General features: G+C 46.9%; 1 protein-coding gene and 1 non-coding gene across 7 annotated transcripts in view; both read right to left on the bottom strand.

Annotated features, from left to right (window-relative positions):
• Nucleotides 1-3,951: 3,951 nt before the first annotated feature.
• On the bottom strand, nt 3,952-4,023 carry TRNAQ-UUG (transfer RNA glutamine (anticodon UUG)). The gene has a single exon. It is a non-coding gene; the product is annotated as a tRNA-Gln (tRNA).
• An 8,685-nt stretch (nt 4,024-12,708) lies between these two features.
• Nucleotides 12,709-22,807, bottom strand: part of B4GALNT2 (beta-1,4-N-acetyl-galactosaminyltransferase 2) — a 47,259-nt gene continuing 37,160 nt past the window's right edge. For all 6 annotated transcript variants that reach the window (XM_059148252.1, XM_059148249.1, XM_059148250.1 and 3 more), the window contains 4 exons: nt 18,151-18,338; nt 17,058-17,198; nt 14,232-14,451; nt 12,709-13,738 (listed from right to left, as the gene is read on the bottom strand). In XM_059148252.1, coding sequence (XP_059004235.1) covers nt 13,533-13,738; nt 14,232-14,451; nt 17,058-17,198; nt 18,151-18,338 — 755 coding nt within the window. In that variant the 3' untranslated portion in view covers nt 12,709-13,532. The remainder of the gene's footprint in view (nt 13,739-14,231; nt 14,452-17,057; nt 17,199-18,150; nt 18,339-22,807) is intronic.

The following is a 22,807-nucleotide window of genomic DNA, read 5'->3' as shown; positions in this document are numbered from 1 at the left end:
AGATTTATTGGGATGTAATTGACATGTACGATCATATAAGTTTATTTAGGGTGTACAACAAAGTGATGTATTTTACATGTGAATTGTGAAATGATTACCACAATATGTTTAGTTAACCTTTCCATCACCACATAGTTACGATTTCAGAACATCCGGATTGCTTACCCAAATGCACCCAGACAGCTAGTGACAGGATGATATTCATCAGCGTTTTCCTGCAATGCCCAGGATTGAACCTGATCCTTAGAATGCCCTTGGGCTGGCTCAGGGTAGAGGATCTCTATCCTGACTCCCCAGTCTGTGGACAAACTTTTTTTTTTTTTTTAAGATTTTATTTATTTATTTGACAGACAGAGATCACAAGTAGGCAGAGAGGCAGGCAGAGAGAGACAAAGAAGCAGGCTCCCTGCCAAGCAGAGAACCCGATGCAGGGCTCGATCCCAGGACCCGAGACGAAGGCAGAGACTTTAATCCACTGAGTCACCCAGGCACCCCACCATTATGTGCATTTTAACAAATTTTTGTCTTAAATAAGCTCTGTAACCTCCACCCAGGACAAGAAATAAAATAATACCAGTACAGGGTATCTGGCTGGCTCTGTCCATAGAGCTCATGACTCTTACTCTTGGGATCCTGAGTTCAGCCCTGCACTGGGCATAGAGATTACTTTAAAAAATAATAATAATACCACTACCCCCAGAAGACTGTTGTTCACCCTTTTCCAGTCATGGCCCTCTCTCTTCTCCAAAGATCCTGGATATTCTCACTCACATGGGTATTTTTGCTTTGCCTGATAGTTGTACCGTCTAAGTTTACAGTTCTAAACAATATACAGTAGTTATTTTTGCCTGTTTAGCAATTTTATATAAATGGAGTCATATATTATTTACTCCTTTGTATCTGCCTTCTTCTGCTCAATACTTTTTTAAAAAGAAGACCCATCCATTTTGTTGCTGTATAATATTCTTTCGTATGGCCTTACAATAAATTATTTATCCATTCTACTGCTGGACATTTAAATTCTTTCCCATTTTTGGCTATCATGTTGTCAAAACCACTCTTATACATGTTCACCTTTCTACGGATATAGGTACAAGACTGAAATTGCTAGATTATAGGATATGAGTATCTACAGCTTCAATAGTTAACGTCAAATTAGTTTCTCCAGTTTACACTCCCGTGAGAGTTCATGTTATTCTCTACTCTTAAAAAGAGTCAGCATTGTCATTCTGGTGAGTGTATAATGGTATTTCATTGACATTTTATTTTTTTTTTAAGATTTTATTTATTTATTTACTTGACAAAGATCACAAGTAGGCAGAGAGGCAGAGAAAGCGAGAGATAGAGAGAGAGAGGGAAGCAGGCTCACCGCCGAGCAGAGAGCCCGATGCGGGGCTCAATCCCAGGACCCTGAGATCATGACCTGAGCCGAAGGCAGAGGCTTAACCCACTGAGCCACCCAGGCGCCCCTCATTGACATTTTAATTTGCATTTTGCTATGATTAATGATGCTTTACATATTTTCATATGTATATCAGTTATTTTTAAAAGATTTTATTATTTATTTATTTATTTGACAGAGAGAGAGAGAGCACATGGTGGGGAGGGGCAGAGAGAAACTCAAGCAGGAACACCGCCCCCCCAATCTCTGCTGAGCACAGAGCCCTATAGGAGGTTCCATCTCAAAACCCTGAGATCCTTATGGATATTGGGGAGGGTATGTCCTATGATGAGTGCTGTGAAGTATGTAAACCTGGCGATTCACAGACCTGTACCCCTGGGGCTAATAATACATGTTTATAAAATATATTATATTATAAAATAATACATGTTTATAAAAAATTTTTTTAAATTATTTTTTAAAAAGGGGGGCACCTGGGTGGCTCAGTGGGTTAAAGCGTCTGCCTTTGGCTAGGGTCCTGGGATCAAGCCCCGTGTTGGGATCTCTGCTCAGTGGGGAGCCTGCTTCCCTTCTCTCTCTGCCTGCCTCTCTGCCTACTTGTGATCTCTGTCAAATAAATAAATAAAATATTTTTTAAAAAACCCCGAAAACAAAACAACCCCTGAGATCACCAACTGAGCCAAAACCAAGAGCCTGAGACTTAACCCACTAAGCCACCCAGGTGCTTCTTAAGACTTTACTTTTAAGTAATCTCTACACCCAACTTGGGACTTGAACTCACAACCTCAAGAGTTGCATGCTCTATCCACTGAGCCAAGTCAGGTGGCCCTATGTCAGTTATTTGGGATTTCCTTTTTTTGTGCAGTGCCAGTTCAAGTATTTGCTATTTTTCTAGCAGGTTGTCTTTATTCTTACTGATTTTTTAAAAAATTTTAATTTTATATTCTTACTGATTATTACAAGTTCTTTGCCAGTCATGCATTACAAATATTTTTTCTTATTCTGAGGCTTGTCTTTTCACTGTCTTACTGGGTTTTTTTTTTTATATGAAGAACAGAATATCATATTAATATAGTGATGTAGACTAAGCTTTTAGAACTTTTTGTGTCTTGTTTAAGAGGACTTTCCCTACCCTGAGGTCATAAAGATATTCTCTTATGTCCTTTTCCAAAAGCTTTATTGCTTTTCCCTTCCCGTTAAGGTCTATGATTCACATGGAATGTATTTCTGTCTTTATTGTAAGTTGGGAGGAATCTGATATCATACTTTTCCATTTGGACACCCAATTCTCCCAGAATAATTTTTTGAAAAGTAGATTCTTTCCTCTCCTGCTCTGCTGTGCTACTTTGTCCTGAATCATTTGTCCAAATACGTGTGGGGCTGTATCCGGCCCACCCCCTTATGTGCCATTGGCATGTTTGTCTCTCCTGCACCAGGACCACACTATCTTAATTGCTATAGTTTATAGCTGATAATAACCTTTAAAGTCTGGTAGGCAAGCCCTCCCACCTCTCATGCCTACGTATTTTTGAGGCTGGGATCTTTCATACACACAAATCCATTCAAACGTATTTGCAGGGTATGGGGGCGGAGGGGTGGGGAAGAGGGGTGCTCAGGGGAAAGCCGAGCGAGGATCCTGTTTCCATGGCATTCTCCCAAGGGGCGGGCACGTAGAGCCACAGTGCCAATCACCCTGTGGGGAGATCACAAATGCGTCAATGGGCTCCCTCGTCACTCATCCCAGGGGGCCAGACAGCTCTCAAAAAACCCAGATACAACTCAAAAGAAGACAGCACTCCAAGCGCGCCTCTTCCCCTCCATCCCAGAGACACACCCCTGCCTGCAAATCAGGCGCGGCTGGCCAGCTCCTAAAATACCAGTCCTGGACAGATTCTCCAGGAGACGTGCTCAGCCCTGTGGTGAACCCCATAGAGATTCCTACCCTCTAAAGGATCAACACCCCATCCACGGGGTGAGAAACCGCGTGCGGAGATCCCCTGACCGGCTGGCACGGCCTTAAGAACCCACATGGACAACCTCACTGCCTACTGCCTGAAACAGACCCACTTCACCATCTGACCGCCTAGACTCACAGGCGGACTGGCCCCAAACACACTCTCCTCTCCCCAAACACACTGCCCTCTCTCCTATGTTTCCCGCGCCCCTTGGCTCCGCCCAGCATTTCATTCCGGGTTGATAAAGGAATAACTGATCGCACTCTGCACATCAGCCAATAGGAAGAAGGGACTCCCAGCAGCAGGAGGAGGGAGGTGTCGGAGTCCCGAAGGCCTTGGTCCCAAGCAGGCTCACCCGGTTGCTGGGCTTCCTCCGCCCTCCTGTTCAAGGTAAAGTCACTCTCGGTCTCCACCAACACTTTTCCGCCCGGACTCTCACGCATGCGCACTGAGACTCTCAGGCCGGACCTAAACGAAAGGAGGAGGGACCCTAAACCGCGATCCCTTAGGTCACGGGGGTAACGGCACAGCCCAAAGTGGCCGCCGCCGCCAGCAGTCCTCAAAACAGTAATTGTAGAACCAAAAGGCTCGAAGAGGTCCCACCGAGATTTGAACTCGGATCGCTGGATTCAAAGTCCAGAGTGCTAACCATTACACCATGGGACCTGCTGGTGACTTGAGGCGGCCGGGAGGCTTCTCAAGCCACATGGCACGCTGCACAGCCCTCCCAGAGCGGCGGTGGAGGAGGCCCGGTTCCCCCGGCCCGGGCTGGGCGCTGTGGGCCCAAGGCCGCTCAGGCGGGCGGAAACAGCAAGGGCTGCCGCGGCCCTGACGTGGCCAGTGTCACCTGTTGTCGCCGATCTTCCTGCTCTTCTCCCGAGGTCCTGACTGCGCCCGGGGAAGCCGGGAGGACGGCGGGCTGGGGGCGGAGACGGCCGGCGGCGGCCCCTGCCGGGAGCGGAAGGCGGGGCGCAAGCAGCCGGGCTCCGGACTCGTTTATTTATTTATTTCCACAAAACGCTCTCTGCGTGGTCCCTGTGGCCAAGCGGGGAGGGAAGTGGGCTGGTACGTGCCAGGACAGTGGTTCAAAGCCCGGGTCTCTTTAGTGGGAGCGATTGGGTCGCGGAGTTGAAACCACGGCTTTCTGCGGAAACCTAGAACATTCTGTAGAGGGACCCTTGGTGGACCCTACGGTGGTGGGTGGTACATTTCAACCTGTAGGTATTGATGAATGGGGGACAATCAGACCGTTTTGGGGTTTTTCCAGGTTTTTAACCTTGTATAAGATTTGACTCAGCAGTTTCACTTTTTTAACTTTATCCTAAAGGACAACAAGGACCAGTGCCAAGTGTTCAAGGATGTTCTCAGCGGTGATGTTCACAATGGTAAAGAAGAGAATATAAAAGCCAAAATCGATTTAGTAAATATTGACAATATCTATATGATTAATACTGTGCAGGAATTTAGGGGATGAGTTTTTATTGTATTGACATTATTTTGATGTATAGGACTACATTGATTTATTGTATTGACATGAAAAGAGCGATAGGTCTACCCAGATGGAACCAACACCAAAAATCTACTTACCAGTTAGTATGCATAATAAAGTCTCACTTTTCTACAAACAGAAAAATTCATACATGTGTAATAGACATTTGTCATTTATTTGTCCCATCACATCTGACTGGCTGCCTTTCTTGAGGGATCCAACATGGTGTGGGTCTGGGTGACAGCACAGTGACTGTATGTCCTTTAGCCTGGCCAGCTGGACTTGGAATCCAACGCGACTGATGCCCAGAAATGGGGACATTTTAGAATTTGTTCTGCTCCTCGTGGTAGCTGTGATACCCAGTGTCTCAAGGGCAGTGACAGCAGCCGTGCCTTCTCGACTGGCAGCAGAAGCTGGGTCCTAATCAGACTGCCCTGGATCCTGACTTTGGCTGGGTTCCTGGTTGCTTAGGTCCCCTTAGTTCTTGTCCGTTTTCTTGAGTTGCTTTCCCTCATGCTATGAGCTATCCGACTTTCTTCCAAGGAGTACAGTTCCTGTTTAAATTACCCGAATCTGTTTCTTTTCTTCTGTCAAAAACCTGCTTGGGGGCGCCTGGGTGGCTCAGTGGGTTAAGCCTCAGGCTTCAGCTCAGATCATGATCTCAGGGTCTTGCGATCTAGCCCGGCATTGGGCTCTCTGCGCACCACCAGCACCAACACCCCCCCCCCCCGCCTACTTGTGATCTCTATCAAACAAATAAATAAAATCTTAAAAAGAAAAAAAAAAAAAAACCTGCTTAGCTCAAATCCAAAAAGGTCTGCTGTGGACAGATATCCCTGGGAAATACATTTATGAGGCCCCTTTCTTACAGTTTATGATTTACTGTATTGCCTGAGAAAGTATTTGATAACTCTTGTATATTGTCAGAAGAAACATTAAAGCTTTTCCATTTCGAGGAGTGAACCAAACTCCCATTGCGTTCCCATGGTGAGATAAGGGTGTCTCTTCATTAGGCTGGAGTAACAACACCGAATCGACTTGATATCAAATGGCTTTAGTCTCTCGTTTCCCATCTATATCCTTCTTACAAGCGCTCTGTACCCGTGAAGGTATATTGAAATTAATTTTTCAGAAGCTACGTAGAAATCCTACAGAACTGTGATTATGCCCTTTGAAAGTGTACAGGAGGTAGTTCCTTCTGTCTAGTAGGAAGACTTCTCCCTCCTCCCATTCCCTAGTTCTTCCTTTCCAGTTCCCTCCATCTTCTCAGCTTGAAACATCTTACCGGCCCAAATGAGACCCTTCACTGAAATCTCCACTCGTGAATTCCTCAAGTTACGCAGAAGGATCCTCTGCCTGACCGCTCTTGTCATTATAGGTGTTTTTATTCTGTGGCTCAGTCTCTCCCCTCTCCCCTCCTTCCATGTCCCCTTTGGTTGGACCGTGAATTGCTCTGGGGTCAAGGCCCAGGACTGGCTGATTTATAAATGTGGCTAGTGCCATACCAGAACTCAGGAGGGAGAAAGAACATTCTTTTTTTTTTTTTTTTTTTAAGATTTTATTTATTTATTTGACAGAGAGACACAGCGAGAGAGGGAACACAAGTGGGGGAGTGGGAGAGGGAGAAGCAGGCTTCCCGCTGAGCAGGGAGCCTGATGTGGGACTCGATTCCAGGACACTGGGATCACGACCTGGGCTGAAGGCAGACGCCCAACGACTGAGCCATCCAGGTGCCCCAAGAACATTCCTTTTAACTTCACATTGGTTATTTTTGAGACAACAGAGAAAACAGAGACAATATGTAATCCCTCTGCCTGCCCATCACTCGTTTCTTTTAACATAAATCCGTAATGCATGACACCCCAGAGATGGCATCCCATGAAGGCTCTGAGCACAGACCCTCAGCCTCCACAAGGGGGCTCCTCACGCGTGGGGAAGTCTGGGCTCTGTGGGAGGCGGGGTTCGCCTGGCTTCAGCGGTGCCATCCGGGATTGAGGGCTGAACAGAGGCAGAAAGTGGCCCAGAAAGTTTAATAAGGTCAGAGGTTAAGAAAAGACAGCTCAAGGGGCGCCTGGGTGGCTCAGTGGGTTAAAGCCTCTGCCTTCAGCTCAGGTCATGATCCCAGAGTCCTGGGATCCAGCCCCGCATCAGGCTCTCTGCTCAATGGGGAGCCCGCTTCCCCCCCCCCCCCCCGCCGCCCGCCCCCCCCCCCGCGCCTCTGCCTGCTTGTAATCTCTGTCAAATAAATAAATAAAATCTTTAAAAAAAAAAAAAAAGACAGTTGAAGTCCGGGATTAGGGAGTTTCAAGGTATTCTCCCAAATTTCCTGTGAGCCTGTAAATGGCTAGCGAATGGGACAATAGGTACAGTAATGCTCTGCGTGAAGTGGAAAGAATTCAGGTTCACTGTCAAATCCAAGTCAGTTTCCTTTATCCATGCTGATGCTGCTCACAGCTAGCTGCAATAGAATCAACCTTGCTCTGTGTCCTTGCCACACAGGACACATGAATGTGCCACAAATCCCCTACTTTGCCTTGGGAGCCCCAGCTATGCCAGACAAGCCATAAGCGCCACCTTGTGCCAGGTGACATGTGAGGCCCTGAGTCTCTGAGCATCCCACCCTGCCCCTTGCTCTGGGCTTGGCATTACAGACGCTCTGACAGGGGAATCTGGCTGCTTACTTTCTTTGAACAAAGCAGCATCTACATTTTATCCTTTTCTTGAAAGTTTTCACTTTCTCCTCTTGAAATAATTATTTTATCTTTTCAGATTATAAAGGTGAAGCATTTATTATGGAAAATGTAGAAAATACAGCACAGCAGAAAGAATTTTAAATAACTATAATTCCAACAAACACTTTTTTTTAAAGGTTATTTTCTTTAGTAATCCCTCCACAAATGTGGGGCTCGAACCCACATACATGAGATCAAGAGTTCCATGCTCTTCTGGCTGAGCCAGCCAGGCCCTCCCCAACAAGCACCTTTGACACTTGATTTTTTTTTCCACTTTCTGTTTTAAAATTCATTTTTATGTAGTCTTCATTGTAAAATTTTATGTTCTGTTTTTGTGCTTAATATCACAATGGCATGTTACTTAAAAACCTTGTTTCTTAAAAAAAAACAAACACCTTGTTTCTTCTTTGCTTAAAAAGTTTAAAGTATTACGTGGGTAATACATGAGCACAATACAAAATTCACATGGTTTAAAAGGAAATGCACAGACAAAACTTCTTGACTATAATTTTTTTTTAAATATTTTATTTATTTATTTGACAGACAGGGATCACAAGCAGGCAGAGAGGCAGGCAGAGAGAGAGGAGGAAGGAGGCTCCCCGCTGAGCAGAGAGCCTGACATGGGGCTAGATCCTAGGATCCTGGGATCATGACCTGAACTGGGGGCAGACATCCGAAGGACAAAGCCACCCAGACACCCCTTGACTATAATTTTCTGCTCTCAGAGGCAATTTCTTTTTTTTTTTTTTTAAGATTTTATTTATTTATTTGACAGAGAACACAAGCAGGCAGAGAGGCAGACAGAGAGAGAGAGAGAGAGAGAGAGAGAAGCAGGCTCTACTCTGAGCAGAGAGCCCGATGCGGGGCTTGATCCCAGGACCCCAGGACCATGACCTGGGCTGAAGGCAGAGGCTTTAACCCGCTGAGTCACCCAGGTGCCCCTCAGAGGCAATTTCTGATGCTCTCCTTCTAGAGATATTTTATCCTTACACAAATATACATGAATATGCATACTCCTTTCTTTTTCCCACCTTTGAAAAAGTAAGCCTTATGCCCAACGTGGGGATTGAACTCACAACCCTGAGATCAGGAGTCTTATGCTTTACTCACCAAGCCAGCCAGGCACCCCATCTTCCTTTTCTTTTAAAAAAAGTAGAAACACTGGGGGCACCTGGGTGGCTCAGTGGGTTAAAGCCTCTGCCTTCAGCTCAGGTCATGATCCCAGGGTCCTGGGATGGAGCCCAGCATTAGGCTCTCTGCTCAGCAGGGAGCCTGCTTTCCTCCCACCGCCCCCTTTCTTGTGATTTCTGTCTGTCAGATAAATAAATAAAATCTTTAAAAAAAACAAAAACAAAAAACTAGAAACACTGTTCCACACTTTGTTTTACTCACTTAGCACTGGATCTTGAAGACTGTTCCATAATAGAATAAAAATCTAATTAAATGGTATTTTATTGAGATGTCATTTACATAAAGTAAGCACAAACCATTTCCCTGATAGCTAATGATGTTGAACCTCTTTTTTACATGCTCCCTAGCCATTTGGATGTCTTCTTTTCTAAGTGCTTCTTCAAGTATTTTGCCCATTTAGAACAACTGCCCTTATCTTATTGATTTATAGGAATTCTTTGTATATCTGGGATATGCATCCTTTTGCCAAAGATTTGTATTACAGATCTTTTCTTTTCCCAGTCTGTAGCTTTTCTTTCTTTCTTTTTTTTAACATTTTTATTTATTTATTTATTTATTTGCCAGTGAGAACAGGAACACAAGTAGGGGGAGTGAGAGAGGGAAAGCAGGCTTCTCGCCCAGCGGGGAGCCCAATGCGGGGCTCGATCCCAGGACCATGGGAACATGACCCAAGCTGAAGGCAGATGCTTAACGATTGAACCACCCAGGCACCCCTTCTTTTCACTTTCTTAATAGTGTCCTTTGATTGGCAGAAGGCATTAGTTTAATTTCAACCAAATCAAATATATCCTTTTGTTTTCTTTTTATGAATCATGCCTTCTGTGTCCCTGCATGCAGAGAGCTGGGATCCTTTGCCAAGCACACGGGATAGGAGAGGGACAGATTATTCAGTTACATAATTAAAACTTTGGTAATCTCTTGGTAAAATTTCAAGTGGGATAAGAGACATACATTTTGTATGGGAAACTTGTTTGAAGCCAGAGCAGGAAGGCTGAAGGGCATGAGGCCCGCTGGAGCATCTAGGCAAAGGATTAAGAAAAAGAAAAGCCGGGGCACTTGAGTGACCCAGAAGGTTAAGCCTCTCCCTCCGTTCAGGTCATGATCCCAGAGTCCTGGGATCAAGCACCGCCTCGGGCTCCCAGCTTTTCGGAGAGCCTGCTTCTCCCTCTCCCTCTGTCTGCCACTCCCCCTGCTTGTGCCCTCTCTCTCTGTCAAATAAATAAATAAAATCTTTAAAAATAAATTTTAGGGGCACCTGGGTGGCTCAGTGGGTTAAAGCCTCTGCCTTCGGCTCAGGTCATGATCTCAGGGTCCTGGGATCGAGTCCTGCATCGGGCTCTCTGCTCAGCGGGGAGCCTGCTTCCTCCTCTCTCTCTTTGCCTGCCTCTCTGCCTGCTTATGATCTCTGTCTGTCAAATAAATAAATAATCTTAAAAAAATAAATAAAAATTAAAATAAATTAAAAAAAAAAAAGAAAGAAAAAGAGTTGCACTCAAATATGACTCCTCTGTGAAAGTCATTCGATATATGGTTGAGTGGAAGAGATGGGGTAGAGATAGCGACCAAGTGGGAAACAGGTGATTCTGAAAATTGCTGGTGTCCAGAACAGACTATGTGCCTATCAAGACTCTAGAATATCAGGAATGAGAACTGGTAGGAAAAATTAGCATGCTAACATGTTAGTGATTTCCTGCAGTAGTCTTTAGGATGGTCCCATAAGGAAGACAAGCTTCAGGCTGAAGGTGCCCTGTTTTAAAGCCGGTGTAATACGGTTTCTTTAAGAGTGGCTTGTAATCCTAGCTTCCTGGAAGTCCTGTAATTTGGAGCCTTGCGGGTCCAGAAGAGCTTAATTCTCTACCCCAAGAGAAAGCACCAACGGAGACAGGAGACTTACCAGGAGACCAGGTTAAGCAAAGGACCAGCCTATTTACATTGTGATGTTTTCATTATTTTCTGTGCACAAAGAGGAAAAGCCTGGGAGCAAAGAGCCGATTGCAGTCTCTTTGTCCTTCAGAGGAAGGTTTTGAACAGCCTCAAGGCAGAAGCCATTTAACTGAGTGCCAGAGGGCAAAGGAGGCACGGAGGTGCATCCTGGTGTTACCAGAATGGGTTTCCCAGTCTCAAAGACTATGTCTAAGGAAGATTTCTGAAATTGGCTGGAAATGACAGAAAAACCTCTTAAGTTTTAAGGAATTGCTGACAAGATTTCATTAGCAATTCAATTCCCTTAAAAATCTCACTGATAACTTCCAATGAGTTTTACCTCACGGCCATCCCTGGGCACGTGAAGGGCACTAACAGGAAGTGGGCAGATAAAGCTTTGACAGGCCACAGAAGGGTCACCCTTCCCCAGGACCACTCAGATGGGGATATGGATGATAATGGACAAGGTTACCCCTCCTTGAGAGAAGAACCTGGAACTGCCAGATGGGCTGAGCAAGGCACCCCCTCCTCTTGTCAGGCTTGGAATCCCTGATCTTCCTCCTGATTTCAGCACACCTGTGGTCTGCCCCACGTCTTTACCCCACCTGACACTGTTCAACACAATTTTAAACTTGGGTCAAGTCTCTGGTACTTGTAAGTAAAAGCATTCTAATAGATAACCTTTTCTTTTTTTTTTTTTTTTAAATATTTTATTTATTTATTTGACAGAGAGAAATTACAAGTACACTGAGAGGCAGGCAGAGAGAGAGAGAGAAGGAAGCAGGCTCCCTGCCGAGCAGAGAGCCCGATGTGGGACTCGATCCCAGGACCCTGAGATCATGACCTGAGCCGAAGGCAGCGGCTTAACCCACTGAGCCACCCAGGCGCCCTAGATAACCTTTTCATAGCAGCTTATATATACTTTCTGTCTATGAAAAATCAAAAACAGGGGCATCTGTGTGGCACAGTAAGCTTCTGACTCTTGGTTTCAGTTCAGGTCCTGATCTCAGGGTCGTGAAATCAAGCCCCACCTCCGGCTCTGCACTCAGCACGGAGTCTGCTTGAATTTCTTTGTCCATCTCCCTCTGCCCCTCTCCCACTTGCGCTCTCTGTCAAATAAATAAATAAATCCAGAGAACTAACAGTTGGGGCAGGACCTTCCCGGGTGAAGGAGAGAATATCCAGAAGAAAGCTGATCCCGGTCCCATTTCCACTTCCGGCCACGCGAAACAGACACACCCACACATGCCTGGTGGCCTGCGGGTCCCTCTTTACTGAAAGTCACAGAAGCAGTTTTCCTTTCCTGAGCCGGGGATGTGGAATGAACCGGTGGAGGGGAGACAGTGAGAGCAGGCTCGAGCTCCCCCTGGAGGCCTGTACAATGATTTACACCAACTTGTCCTGAAATTTGGGGTTTGGCCAAAGTCTCAGGAAGGATGACTTCACTGTCCTTTATTGTCACTTTCCTGTAAGGGATACTTCACTGTCCTGCAGTGTCCTGGAAGGAAACCTCTGTCGTCGGTCTGGTCTGGGCTGCTGGGTTTGTGTCTGAAATGCAAGACTGGAGGGAGGTCCGTGTGACTCTTATCGTCTGTTTCCTGATTTTTGCTTCCAAACCACCCAAGGAGTAAACTTTTTAGTTACGCTTTTCTGTTTTGAAAACAGGCAGACACACAGAATGGTCGTATTATTCGGAACACTGTGGTTATAAGTAACAGGAGCCAACTCAAATTAGGTTAAGCAAAAAGGAAGAATTATAAGGGTATAGTGTTTCACAAAATCCCAGGGCAGGACTGTAGCCAGACCTCAGGAAAGAACCAGAAGGCTGTCAGGAGGCTCTTGTTTCAGCTCCTCTTTGTGCATATGTTGCTTTTTTCTTTTCCTTTTTTTTTTTTTTTTCTTGGCTGAAGGCTGGCTGTCTCAGCTCCTGTCACATGGTGCAAGGGACACGTCGTCAGCTCCTGAGTGTGATGTCTGAAGTCCAGCCATCCACAGAGACTTGCTTTGCAGACCCAATTCAAAAAATTTTTTTTAAAGATTTTATTTATTTATTTGACACAGAGAGACACAGCGAGAGAGGAAACACAAGCAGGGGGAGTGGGAGAGGGAGAAGCAGGCTTCTAGCTGAGCAGGGAGCCCAATATGGGGCTTGATCCCAGGACCCTGGGATCATGACCTGAGCCAAAGGCAGAGGTTTTAACCCACTGAGCCACCCAGGTGCCCCAGAGAGGATATTTCTGACTACAATATCATTTCTCCCAAATAACCCTCAAAAACCCCAAAGCCATTCCTAAGGAATGACTACGGAAGCCAACCCATACTCTACTCTTTTGCAGGAGATCCAACAGGGGATGTGCAGGTAGGTGTTCCATAAACGGTACTGCATCATACAAATAACGATTGTTATTGATGGGCTTCTGTCGCCCTTCTCGGGGACTCGTCCATTTCTTTTATTTTTTTTTTAATTTCTTTTTTAAAGATTTTATTTATTTGACACAGAGAGAGAAATCACAAGTAGGCAGAGAGGCAGGCAGAGAGAGAGAGGGGAGGAAGCAGGCTCCCTGCGGAGCAGAGAGCCCGACGTGGGGCTCGATCCCAGGATCCTGGGATCATGACCTGAGCCGAAGGCAGAGGCTTTAACCCACTGAGCCACCCAGGGGCCCCGGGACTAGTCCATTTCTAATGAGCCTCTGGTGGGTATTTGTAGTGACTGAGCCCCACCCCCTGCTCCACCCACTAGCTTGTCCTAACTTCATCTCATCAGGTGGCCCACCCCCAGTTCCACTGTCTTAGGTACCCAACCCCAGTAAGCCTAGAGCTTTTCTGATGCCCAGGCGCCTTCATGAAGAGCACAGGAGATGGTTCTTGAAGTAGTGGAGTGCCAGCTTGAACTGGACCTGTTCCTTGGTGTTGGTCCAAAATGCGCTGTAGGTCTTCTCTAGTGCGGCCAGCTCTGGGTCGGTCACCGGAGACCGGGCCTGGTGACCTATGATCACTTCCGGACATGACCCCACGAGCAAGCTCCCGAGCCCGTCGATAAAGAACTCTGCCAAGAGAGGGAGAGCATAAGCTTCAGCCAGAGACCCCGGGGCCATATTCCAGGTCTGGGGGGAGAGGCAGGTGGGGAAGGGTGCAGTGTGTACCCATGGGGAAGTTGAGCGTCAGGCAAAGCCCCCTGCCCAGGCTGATGAGTGGGAAGGAAATAAGTAAGCACATTTATCCGAGGTGTGGCCAGAGAGGCAGAAAGACCCAGAACAGCCAACTCCAGAACTGAAGGAATCAGAGGGGAGTGAGGGAGGGGACAGAGCTGCAGGGGAAGGTGTCTCACAGGGGAGCAGCAGACAGGAGATAAGAAATCACAGTGAGAGGAAGGAGGGAGGGAAGAGAGACCCTGAGCTCCCTGATGGGAGGAAAGGGAAAGGGAGACGAGCCCACTGTTGCCAGCAACGACCATGATCAGTGACTCGCAGCTCTTGGAAAGGACAAACTGCTGAGGTTAGTCCATGGGCCAGCACCTTCCCCACTCAGCTTGTCCCCACCTGAGTGAGCCACCCGCTGTAGGCGGGGGTCGAAGCCAACTCTCTGGAGTCGCTCCGTGTGGGCCAGGAAGAAGTTGACAACGCCACTGGTCACCACACAGCGGGGGAAACCATCCAGGGGTCTGAAAGAGCCTGGCCTCCGGTGAAGACAGTCCCCATTCTGACTCTTCTCCAGCAACAGCTTAAACTGGAACACATTTCCAAGTACACTGCCACCTACCTAACCGGTGGGCAGAGAAACGCATGTTAGAGCACATAGAATTGATATCCACGTTGCCTCTGCCAGGAAGCCTTCCTGGACTGAACCTGAGTTATAACAAGAATCACACCTGCTCTGTATCTACCCTCCATACCAGTCCTTGGGTACTCTCTTGTTGCTGTTGCCGCCACCATCTTCCAAACACCATGGCTGGGATCTCTTGATCTTTTCATCCTGCTCACAGCAGAAAATCTCCTTGGTAGAAGCAGAAAGCGCCAAGTCCAAAGGGCACACGACTCTGCTCCACTCACCCAACAGCAAGTTCACTTTTTCCAGAAGGTAGGTCACTCCCTTTCACGAGGAGGAGCAGTGTTTGCGTGCAGACAAGCAGCAGCCTGCATGCACACGGGTCCTTTTGTGGAGTCCCCACGGCCAGGCTTCTTGCAACAAGCCATGTGCCGTGTGTCTCAAGCTTGCCTTCCTCCCACTCCTCTGCTCCTGGCTCTCCTCCCTGAGCTGTCTGTCCACGCACTCACGGAAGATCTGTGCATTTCTACGTGTGAGCCCCAGCACAACAGGATGAGTCCTGAACCCTCATAATCCTCTAGGGTGGCTCTTAGTCGCCCCGTCACTAGTTCCTTCCTTCTTTCTTTAGCAAAGAGACCCTCCGAGTTAAGTGGACTAAATGAAGAGAGCCAGCTACACCAGTAAAGACGGACTTTTTCCCATTTTCCTTGTGAGGTCTGACCATGTGTCTAAGTCCTGGCTGAAGGGATGTGAATCTTCAGAAGGGATGTCTGCAACTTCTCGCACATTCTACAAAGACAAATGCTTGTCCTTCATGTTCTCTCCCCCTTTCTTCTGGCCACGCAGCCGAGGACTATGAGGACGGCGTAGCACCAAGGGAAGGAGGCTGGTCCAGGAGGATCCTGGAAGCAAAGTCAAGGGCCAGCTTGGATTTTCACATGACGGGAGTTCTGCTTTCTACCCCACTGATGTACTGTGATCTGCTCTCTGGAAGAGTAGCTAGGAGATACCCTGGTCTTTTCTTTTTGGTATTTTTTTTTTTTAAGGTTTTATTTATTTGACAGAGACAGCGAGAAAGGGAACACAAGCAGGGGGAGTAGGAAAGGGAAAAGTAGGCTTCCCGCTGAGCAGGGAGCCCAATGTGGGGTTCAATGCGGGGTTCGATCTCAGGACCCTGGGATCATGACCTGAGCCAAAGGCAGACTTTTAATGACTGAGCCACCCAGGTGCCCCTAGCCAGGAGATATCTTAGTCAATACAGATGCCTTGGGGACTGTCCTCCTGGAAGACAGAACTATGATCTCAATGCCACTGATTTTCTTATCTATTTCCTGTTTTTCTTTTCTTTTTTTTTTTTTAGAAACAGCTTTTATTGAGCTATCTTTAACACATTAAAATTGTACATATATTTTTAATCCTACATATTTAAGGTGTAGGGCTTGATGTTTTGATATGTGTAGACCACATATCTACACATTGTGAAACCATGTGTAGTGAAACCATGATTGTGAAACCACCGCAATCAAGCTAATTACCATATCCATCACCTGCCTTGTAACCATTGTGCCCTTGGCCAGAAGACTGTAAATCTGTTCTCTTCACAGATTTCAAGAATACAATACACTATTATTAACTGTAGCTGCCTTTTTCTTTTCTGTGTAGCAAATGACTTTTGATGTTCTCATTCTTTTCTTCTTTTTTAAATGTCGTGAGGCCTATGTGTGCTTTTTAGAACTTTGTACCATTTGCATATAAGGGCCTATTCAGCCAGAGCAGCCCCACCCCGGTTGAACTGCCATTTTGCTGTAAAGCTTAAATTGACCCTGCGCCCCACTAGGGGAACTTATTTAAAAGCAAGTCCGGGAAACCAGTCCCAGGTAATAAAGTCCAAATACAAGGGTGGGTCAGGCCAGGTGGAGGTATTCAGTCAGTGGGGGGCCATACTGTCTCCTAGCTACCAAGGAGTATGGGCCCCCGCCCTTTGGGAGCCTTTTGGCACCAATCCTAACCAAGGTGTGATAGGCTGGTTCAAGTGTCTGCTAGGGTAAACTGTAATTCAGTTGGTCACCTAGCATCACTGTGGAGTTTCCTGTGTGTGTTATAATCTCATTGGCCACCTGTGTGTGGCCATGCCCAACCACATGGACTTTGCTCTATAAAAGTTAGTCTGGAAAGCAGGGAGGGGTTGTACTCTCTGGAGGGGCGGCCCCACCCGTCTTTTTGACGGTTGGTCTGATTCCTGATGCTTGGCGTGAAATAAAGCTTTGCTTGACCTTCGCTTTGTATCAGTCTCGCTCCTCTAATCACGGACCTATTATTGGGGTACCCAATTTTGGGTACATCAACACACCATTTTAAAGACAGAACGAGGATTAATATGGTGGGGGGGGGATGTAATTTGCCCAGAGAAAAGAAAATTTGGAGGTAGAAGCTGAAGCCACACAGCTCCTGATTCCCACCAAGCTTATTCCTCTCCTGCCCCAGCCCCTCCCCCGAACTTTCCCCGCTCCCGCCACCCCCCTTCTCCCCCTTCTTCCCCTTCCCTCTCCTGGCTGGCTCTACAGGTTGCAACTGGGGTGAAACTGGCCACTCTCCCTTACCACGTCCAATTCTGTTTTCTCGAGGACATCCACCAGCACCTCAATCTTGGTGTCGTTGTTGAAGAGGAAATCGTCGTCCACCCAGAGAACGTATTTGGTGGTGACCTGAGAGATGGCCAGGTTCCTACCAGCAAACCAGCCCTGTGGGTATAATGAGGTCAGATCAGCGGTTGCCATCCCCCGCCACATTTTAGAATCACCTGGGAGCTTTTTAGGCTGGGCGCCTGGGTGGCTCAGTGGGTTAAGCCTCTGCCTTCAGCTCAGGTCACGATCTCAAGGTCCTGGGATAGAGCCCCGCATTGGGCTCTCTGCACATCGGGGAGCCTGCTTCCCCCTCTCTTCTCTGCCTGCCTCTTTGCCTACTTGCGAGCTCTGTCAAATAAATAAAATCTTTAAAGAAAAAAATAAAATAAAATAAATTCCCCACTGCCAGGCTGCACCCCAAACAGCAGTTGAAAACCACTGAGTTCAAGGGAGCTCGTGTCTCAGAGACACAGGAGGAAGGACAGTGACTCCCTGAATCAAAGGCTGAGGCGGGGAAGGGCTAGGAAGTTCTCCCTTGGTCCTAGGACCAGTGTGGTAGGATGGAAGTCCTTTTTCACCCGAGTCTCTGTGGCTCTCTTTCCATTTCCCCTGATGGAGCCTGGAAGGTGATGGAGGGTGGGGAGCTACAGTTTGTATAATATCCATTTCCTTGTGTGTCCTGGAGGAAAGAGGGGGTGTGTGTGGGAGGGAGAGAGAGAGAGAGAGTGAGCGCAAGCCTCTAGCCTGGGAGGAATCCTAGGGATCACAAGTTTTTCTGTCTGTGAGGAATCCCTAGAATGTCAGACACCTCAAGTCACATAGAAGGACCTCAATTAATGTCTGTACCAAAGACAGATTAACCACTTCATCCATGCAGAAACGTGAGGGTGGTCCGATTTCCCTGTGAACTTGGAGTCGGCGAAGGGACGCAGAGGAAAGTCGCATCCCCTCTGCTCTGGCATCATGCCGTCCTGGGAAAGCCACTCAAGCATCCCCATCCGGGGCGGAACCTGACTCCAGGGAGCTCTTTCCCGGGACCCAGACACCTCCCCATGTGGGCGGGACGTACCTTCCCGAAGGGCATGGGGTAATACTCCACATGGTTGTCATTAATCTTCAGGGGCTCCTTGCTGTCATCGGCCACGATCACTGTCAAGTCTGGGTAGTACTCACGAAGGCTCCGGAGCATGGTCATGAGCTTGTGGGGACGGAGGAAGGTTTTGGTGGCAACGGTCACCAGGTCTCTGAGCTTCCTCTCTGGACGAGAAAGGGTGGGGTATCAGAGTGCTGCCTTTTGGGAAGCCTCACTGACTTGACTTGAGCTGTTCTGGTGATTTCTTTATGCCACACCCTCGTGCTTCTCGTATAAAGCACTTGGTAAGAATTTGTTAGTTGGAACAGAAAATAAATGTATTTAAAACACAGCCAGCTTGTTGAAATTGTATGTGTCTTCTAGAATTTCTTTCCCTGGTTCTGTTGGCTTGACTATGCCATCTCCTCCGATCAGTGTGAATGCTCTGTCTTACCGAAACTATTTGGATCTTGCTGTCGTGTTAATACTAGGAATCGAGATGCACAGAGCTCTGCCCATCAAGGGGTTCAAGATCAGGGTCAGGGGAGGGGAGAAAAGCTCTAAAGGACTTGAGACCTACGCCCCATCATCAGCTGCACTCCTAGAGAGAAGCACACTTAGTCTTCCTGCTCAGGAAGACATCAGTGGAAGTAGGTCTACTTGGAGAGTGGAAGGTCTGGACCAGACAGTCCAGCTCAAGGCATGTAATCAATATAAAAATTTGGAAAAGGAAAAGCTATTCTGCAGAAAAGTCTTCATATGAATCAGCTGGAGCTGTGGTGTGTTTTTGGGATTTAGTCACCAAACGTGGAGGCACGCCCACTGTGGGATGTCTGGGTGGGGTGGGCTCTGTTGGAGTTAATGTTGGCTGAAAGCCACAACCCTACCAGTGGCAAGTGCTCCAGAACACCACCACAGAGCTCCTTCTCAGAATGACAGAAGTCAGACGTCCTTCCAGAATCCTCTTTTTAATACCTGTTGTACCATTATAGCAGCTCCCCCGGGGGGCTGAGGGCATGAGGGAAAAATGACTGGTGGGAAGAGTCAAGTAAATTGTGTTCAAGGGCATGCCAAGCGAATTATATCCTCCCTTTTTTGTCGGAGGCTGGCCCCTGGCCAGGGCGGCCTCTGCCATTAAAAGATGGTGCCTGGCTAGTTGCCAGGTTAGGATTGCCTCGTGAGACTAAGCGGAACGCCCAAAGAGGAAGTAAACAGCATTGGTTGCTAGTGAAGTTGTTCGTTTAGGTGCACAGCCTGATTCGCTCCCTCCTGAACCCTGCTCGCTGATTGGTCATGTAAACGTATATAAGTGTGTAGACTTGCGGAAATAAAGAGAGAGAAGATACATCTGAACTGGGGCTTCTTGTTGTCCTTGCGGGTCGAGGGCGACACCTTTTCTTGGGCCATGTGCCAAGTTGGGTTCTTTTGTTACAGTAAAGAGAGAACCAGGAGCGTGGATGTAGTCAAGATTGGGGGACTCCTGGCTAAGTTGGTGGTGTAGCTTTCTGTTTGAGAGTCCCTATTTTTTCCAAATATACAGCAACGATAAAAATACAAAGATAGAACGATGCACAAAAATACACATTACTTCCAAGGAATAAAAATAAAGATCAGTGAGCAGAGCTGGGACCTCCTGCATTCTGGGATCAGAAGTAACAGAGGAGGCTGATTCTGAAGGATAATGAAATTAAGATATCTCATGGGATGTGTGGGTCCAGAACCAGGCTTTTTGCTTGAAGTCATGGACTAGAGCTAGGTGGCACACCCTCCACCCCTCACCACTACCTGCCAGGCAAGGAACCCCAGAACAGCCATCACCCCTGCACACACCTCCAGGTGCAAACAGAAATGACATCACTTCACAGCCACGACCTGTGCCAAGCCATCCTCAGGCCCAGCAACGGGCTCTTTCATAAGTCTGATACCACCATGAGACAGGAATCCCGAGCCTCCAGTATCAGAAAGTAGACCAGAAGGCTGAGGAGACAGGGATCAGATCCAAGGCTAAAGCTGTGAGATGGGAAGGAGCCAGGAGAGAGAAGGGGAAGAGAAGAAAACAAACAAGCACAGCCTCCTACTCACGATGAGCTCACCCACAAAAATTACAGAGCACTTAAAGGAAATTAGCATGAACGACAGCCAATGAATCTCCCGTATACAGATGTACCCACTCCAGACAGACAGAAAATGACAGAGAACTCCAAAACCGATTTAAAATAAGAATGTTCAAGCAATGGCATATATATATTCTTCCCCCTCTTTCTTTTTATGGAAACAATAGTTTCCTCTTCCCTCTCTCATTTTGTATCAGTATTAAAAAAAAGCCTTCCCCTGTGTTTTCTCCTCCATCCTTCTGAATGCCTCTGCACAGAATTTCGTTATATGGATGGACCACAGTTAATCTGATCAGTGCATCCCACTTCTAAGGTTTTTGTGCTTGCAAACAATGCTGCAGTAAAGAACCTCGAACAGACATCATTTCACACAGATAAAAATATCTGTACGATAATTTGTAGAAGTACAATTGCTGGGCCAAAGGGAATGCACATTCCAAATGTTGATCGGTATTGCCAAATTGCCTCCGGAAAGGCTGTGCCCATTTCCATTTCCCAGCAGGAGTTTGTAAGAATGCCTGCCCCTCCCCACTCCTTGTCCAGTACTTTCTGATAATGAATGTATTTTTCATTTGCACTTTTTTTAGTATGAGACTGAGCATATATTCTAACAGCGAAAAGTACCATTGAATTTCATCTGTTGCCAACTGTGCATTTTTCCATTGGCTTACTAGGTGTTTGGCTTTTTGTTTTGTTTTGTTTAGGTGGTTTAAACAAAAACAAACACATTTACTTATTTGGGATGCCTGGGTGGCTCAGTCAGTTAAGCATCTGCCTTTGGCTCAGGTCATGATCCCTAGGATCGGGCTCCTTGCTCTGTGGGGAGCCTGCTTCTGCCTCTGCCTGCTGCTCCCCTGCTCATGCTCTCTCTCCCTGATAAATAAATAAATAAAATATTTTAAAACATTTGCTTATTTAAGTACTCTCTACACCCAAGATGGGGCTTGAACTCCCCAATCCCCAGATCACGAGGTACAAGCGATACTGACGGAGCCAGCCAGGCACACAAGCCTATTAACTGTTCTTATGGATTCATGGGCACTTTAAAGTAAAAGTATACCTTTGGGGGCACCTAGGTGGCTCAGTGGGTTAAGCATCTGCCTTTGGCTCAGGTCATGATCTCAGGGTCCTGGGATCGAGCCTCTCATCAGGCTCTCTGCTCTGTGGGGAGCCTGCTTCCTCCTCTCTCTCTGCCTGCCTCTCTGCCTGCTTGTGATCTCTCTCTGTCAAATAAATAAATAAAATCTTGAAAAATAAAAGTATACCTTTGACTTTAACATGTGTTGAAGATATTTTTTTCCCCAATTTGTTCTTTGTCATTTGCCTTTGCTTTTGGTGAGTTTCTGCCCAAACAGAATTTTAAATTTTTATGTATTTTATGTGTGTGGTCTCCTCTTTCTGGTCTTTGTGGTTTTGGTTTGTTTGTTTGTTTTTAAGATTTTATTTATTTATTTGACAGAGAGAGACAGCGAGAGAGGGAAGACCAGCAGGGGTGTGGGAAAGAAAGAAGTAGGCTTCCAGCTAAGCAGGGAGCCTGATGTGGGGCTCAATCCCAGGACCCTGCCCAGGACCCTGGGATCATGACCTGAGCCGAAGGCAGACATTTAACAACTAAGCCAACCAGGGGCCCCCTGGCCTTTGTGTTTTATGTCATATTTAGAAAGGTCTTACACTCTAAGTTTTTTGTTTCTTTTTTTTAAACTGCACATGTTTGGGACGGGTGGGTGGCTCAGTCGGTTAAGCCGTTGCCTTCGGCTTAGGTCATGATCCCAGGGTCCTGGGATGATGTCCAGCATCGGGCTCCTTGATCAGCAGGGAGCCTGCTTCTCTGCCTCCGCCTGCCACTCTGCCTGCTTGTGCGCTGTCTCTCTCTCTCTCTCTGACAAATAAATAAAATCTTAAAAAATTAAAAAAATAAACTGCATGGATTTTGTTTTTTTTCTAGCACTTAAAAATATGAGATAGTTAGGGCACCTGGGTGGCTCAGTGGGTTAAAGCCTCTGCCTTTGGCTCAGGCCATGATCCCAGGGTCCTGGAATCAAGCCCCACATCGGGCTCTCTGCTCTGTGGGGAGCCTGCTTCCCCCTCTCTCTCTGCCTGCCTCTCTGCCTACTTGTGATCTCTCTCTGTCAAATAAATAAATAAAATCTTTAAAAAATATATATGAGGGACGCCTGGGTGGCTCAGTGGGTTAAGCTGCTGCCTTCGGCTCAGGTCGTGATCTCGGGGTCCTGGGATCGAGTCCCGCGTTGGGCTCTCTGCTCAGCGAGGAGCCTGCTTCCCTCTCTCTCTCTCTCTGCCTGCCTCTCCGACTACTTGTGATTTCTCTCTGTCAAATAAATAAATAAAATCTTTAAAATATATATATATATGAGATAGTTGATCAGCTTGGAATTTGTCTTGGTGTGAGCTATAAGACAGATTCATCTTTCTATCTTCCTTTATCAGTGCAGTTGTCCCATGTGACTTCTTGAATCATCATCTCTGCACCCTTTAATTTGGAAAGCTACCTTTCTCACAGATACTCGTTAGAGTTTCTG

The sequence above is a fragment of the Mustela lutreola genome, chromosome 15 (assembly GCF_030435805.1).
Source record: "Mustela lutreola isolate mMusLut2 chromosome 15, mMusLut2.pri, whole genome shotgun sequence".
Taxonomy (NCBI): Eukaryota; Metazoa; Chordata; class Mammalia; order Carnivora; family Mustelidae; genus Mustela; species Mustela lutreola.
This window is presented reverse-complemented; position numbering and strand designations above follow the sequence as displayed.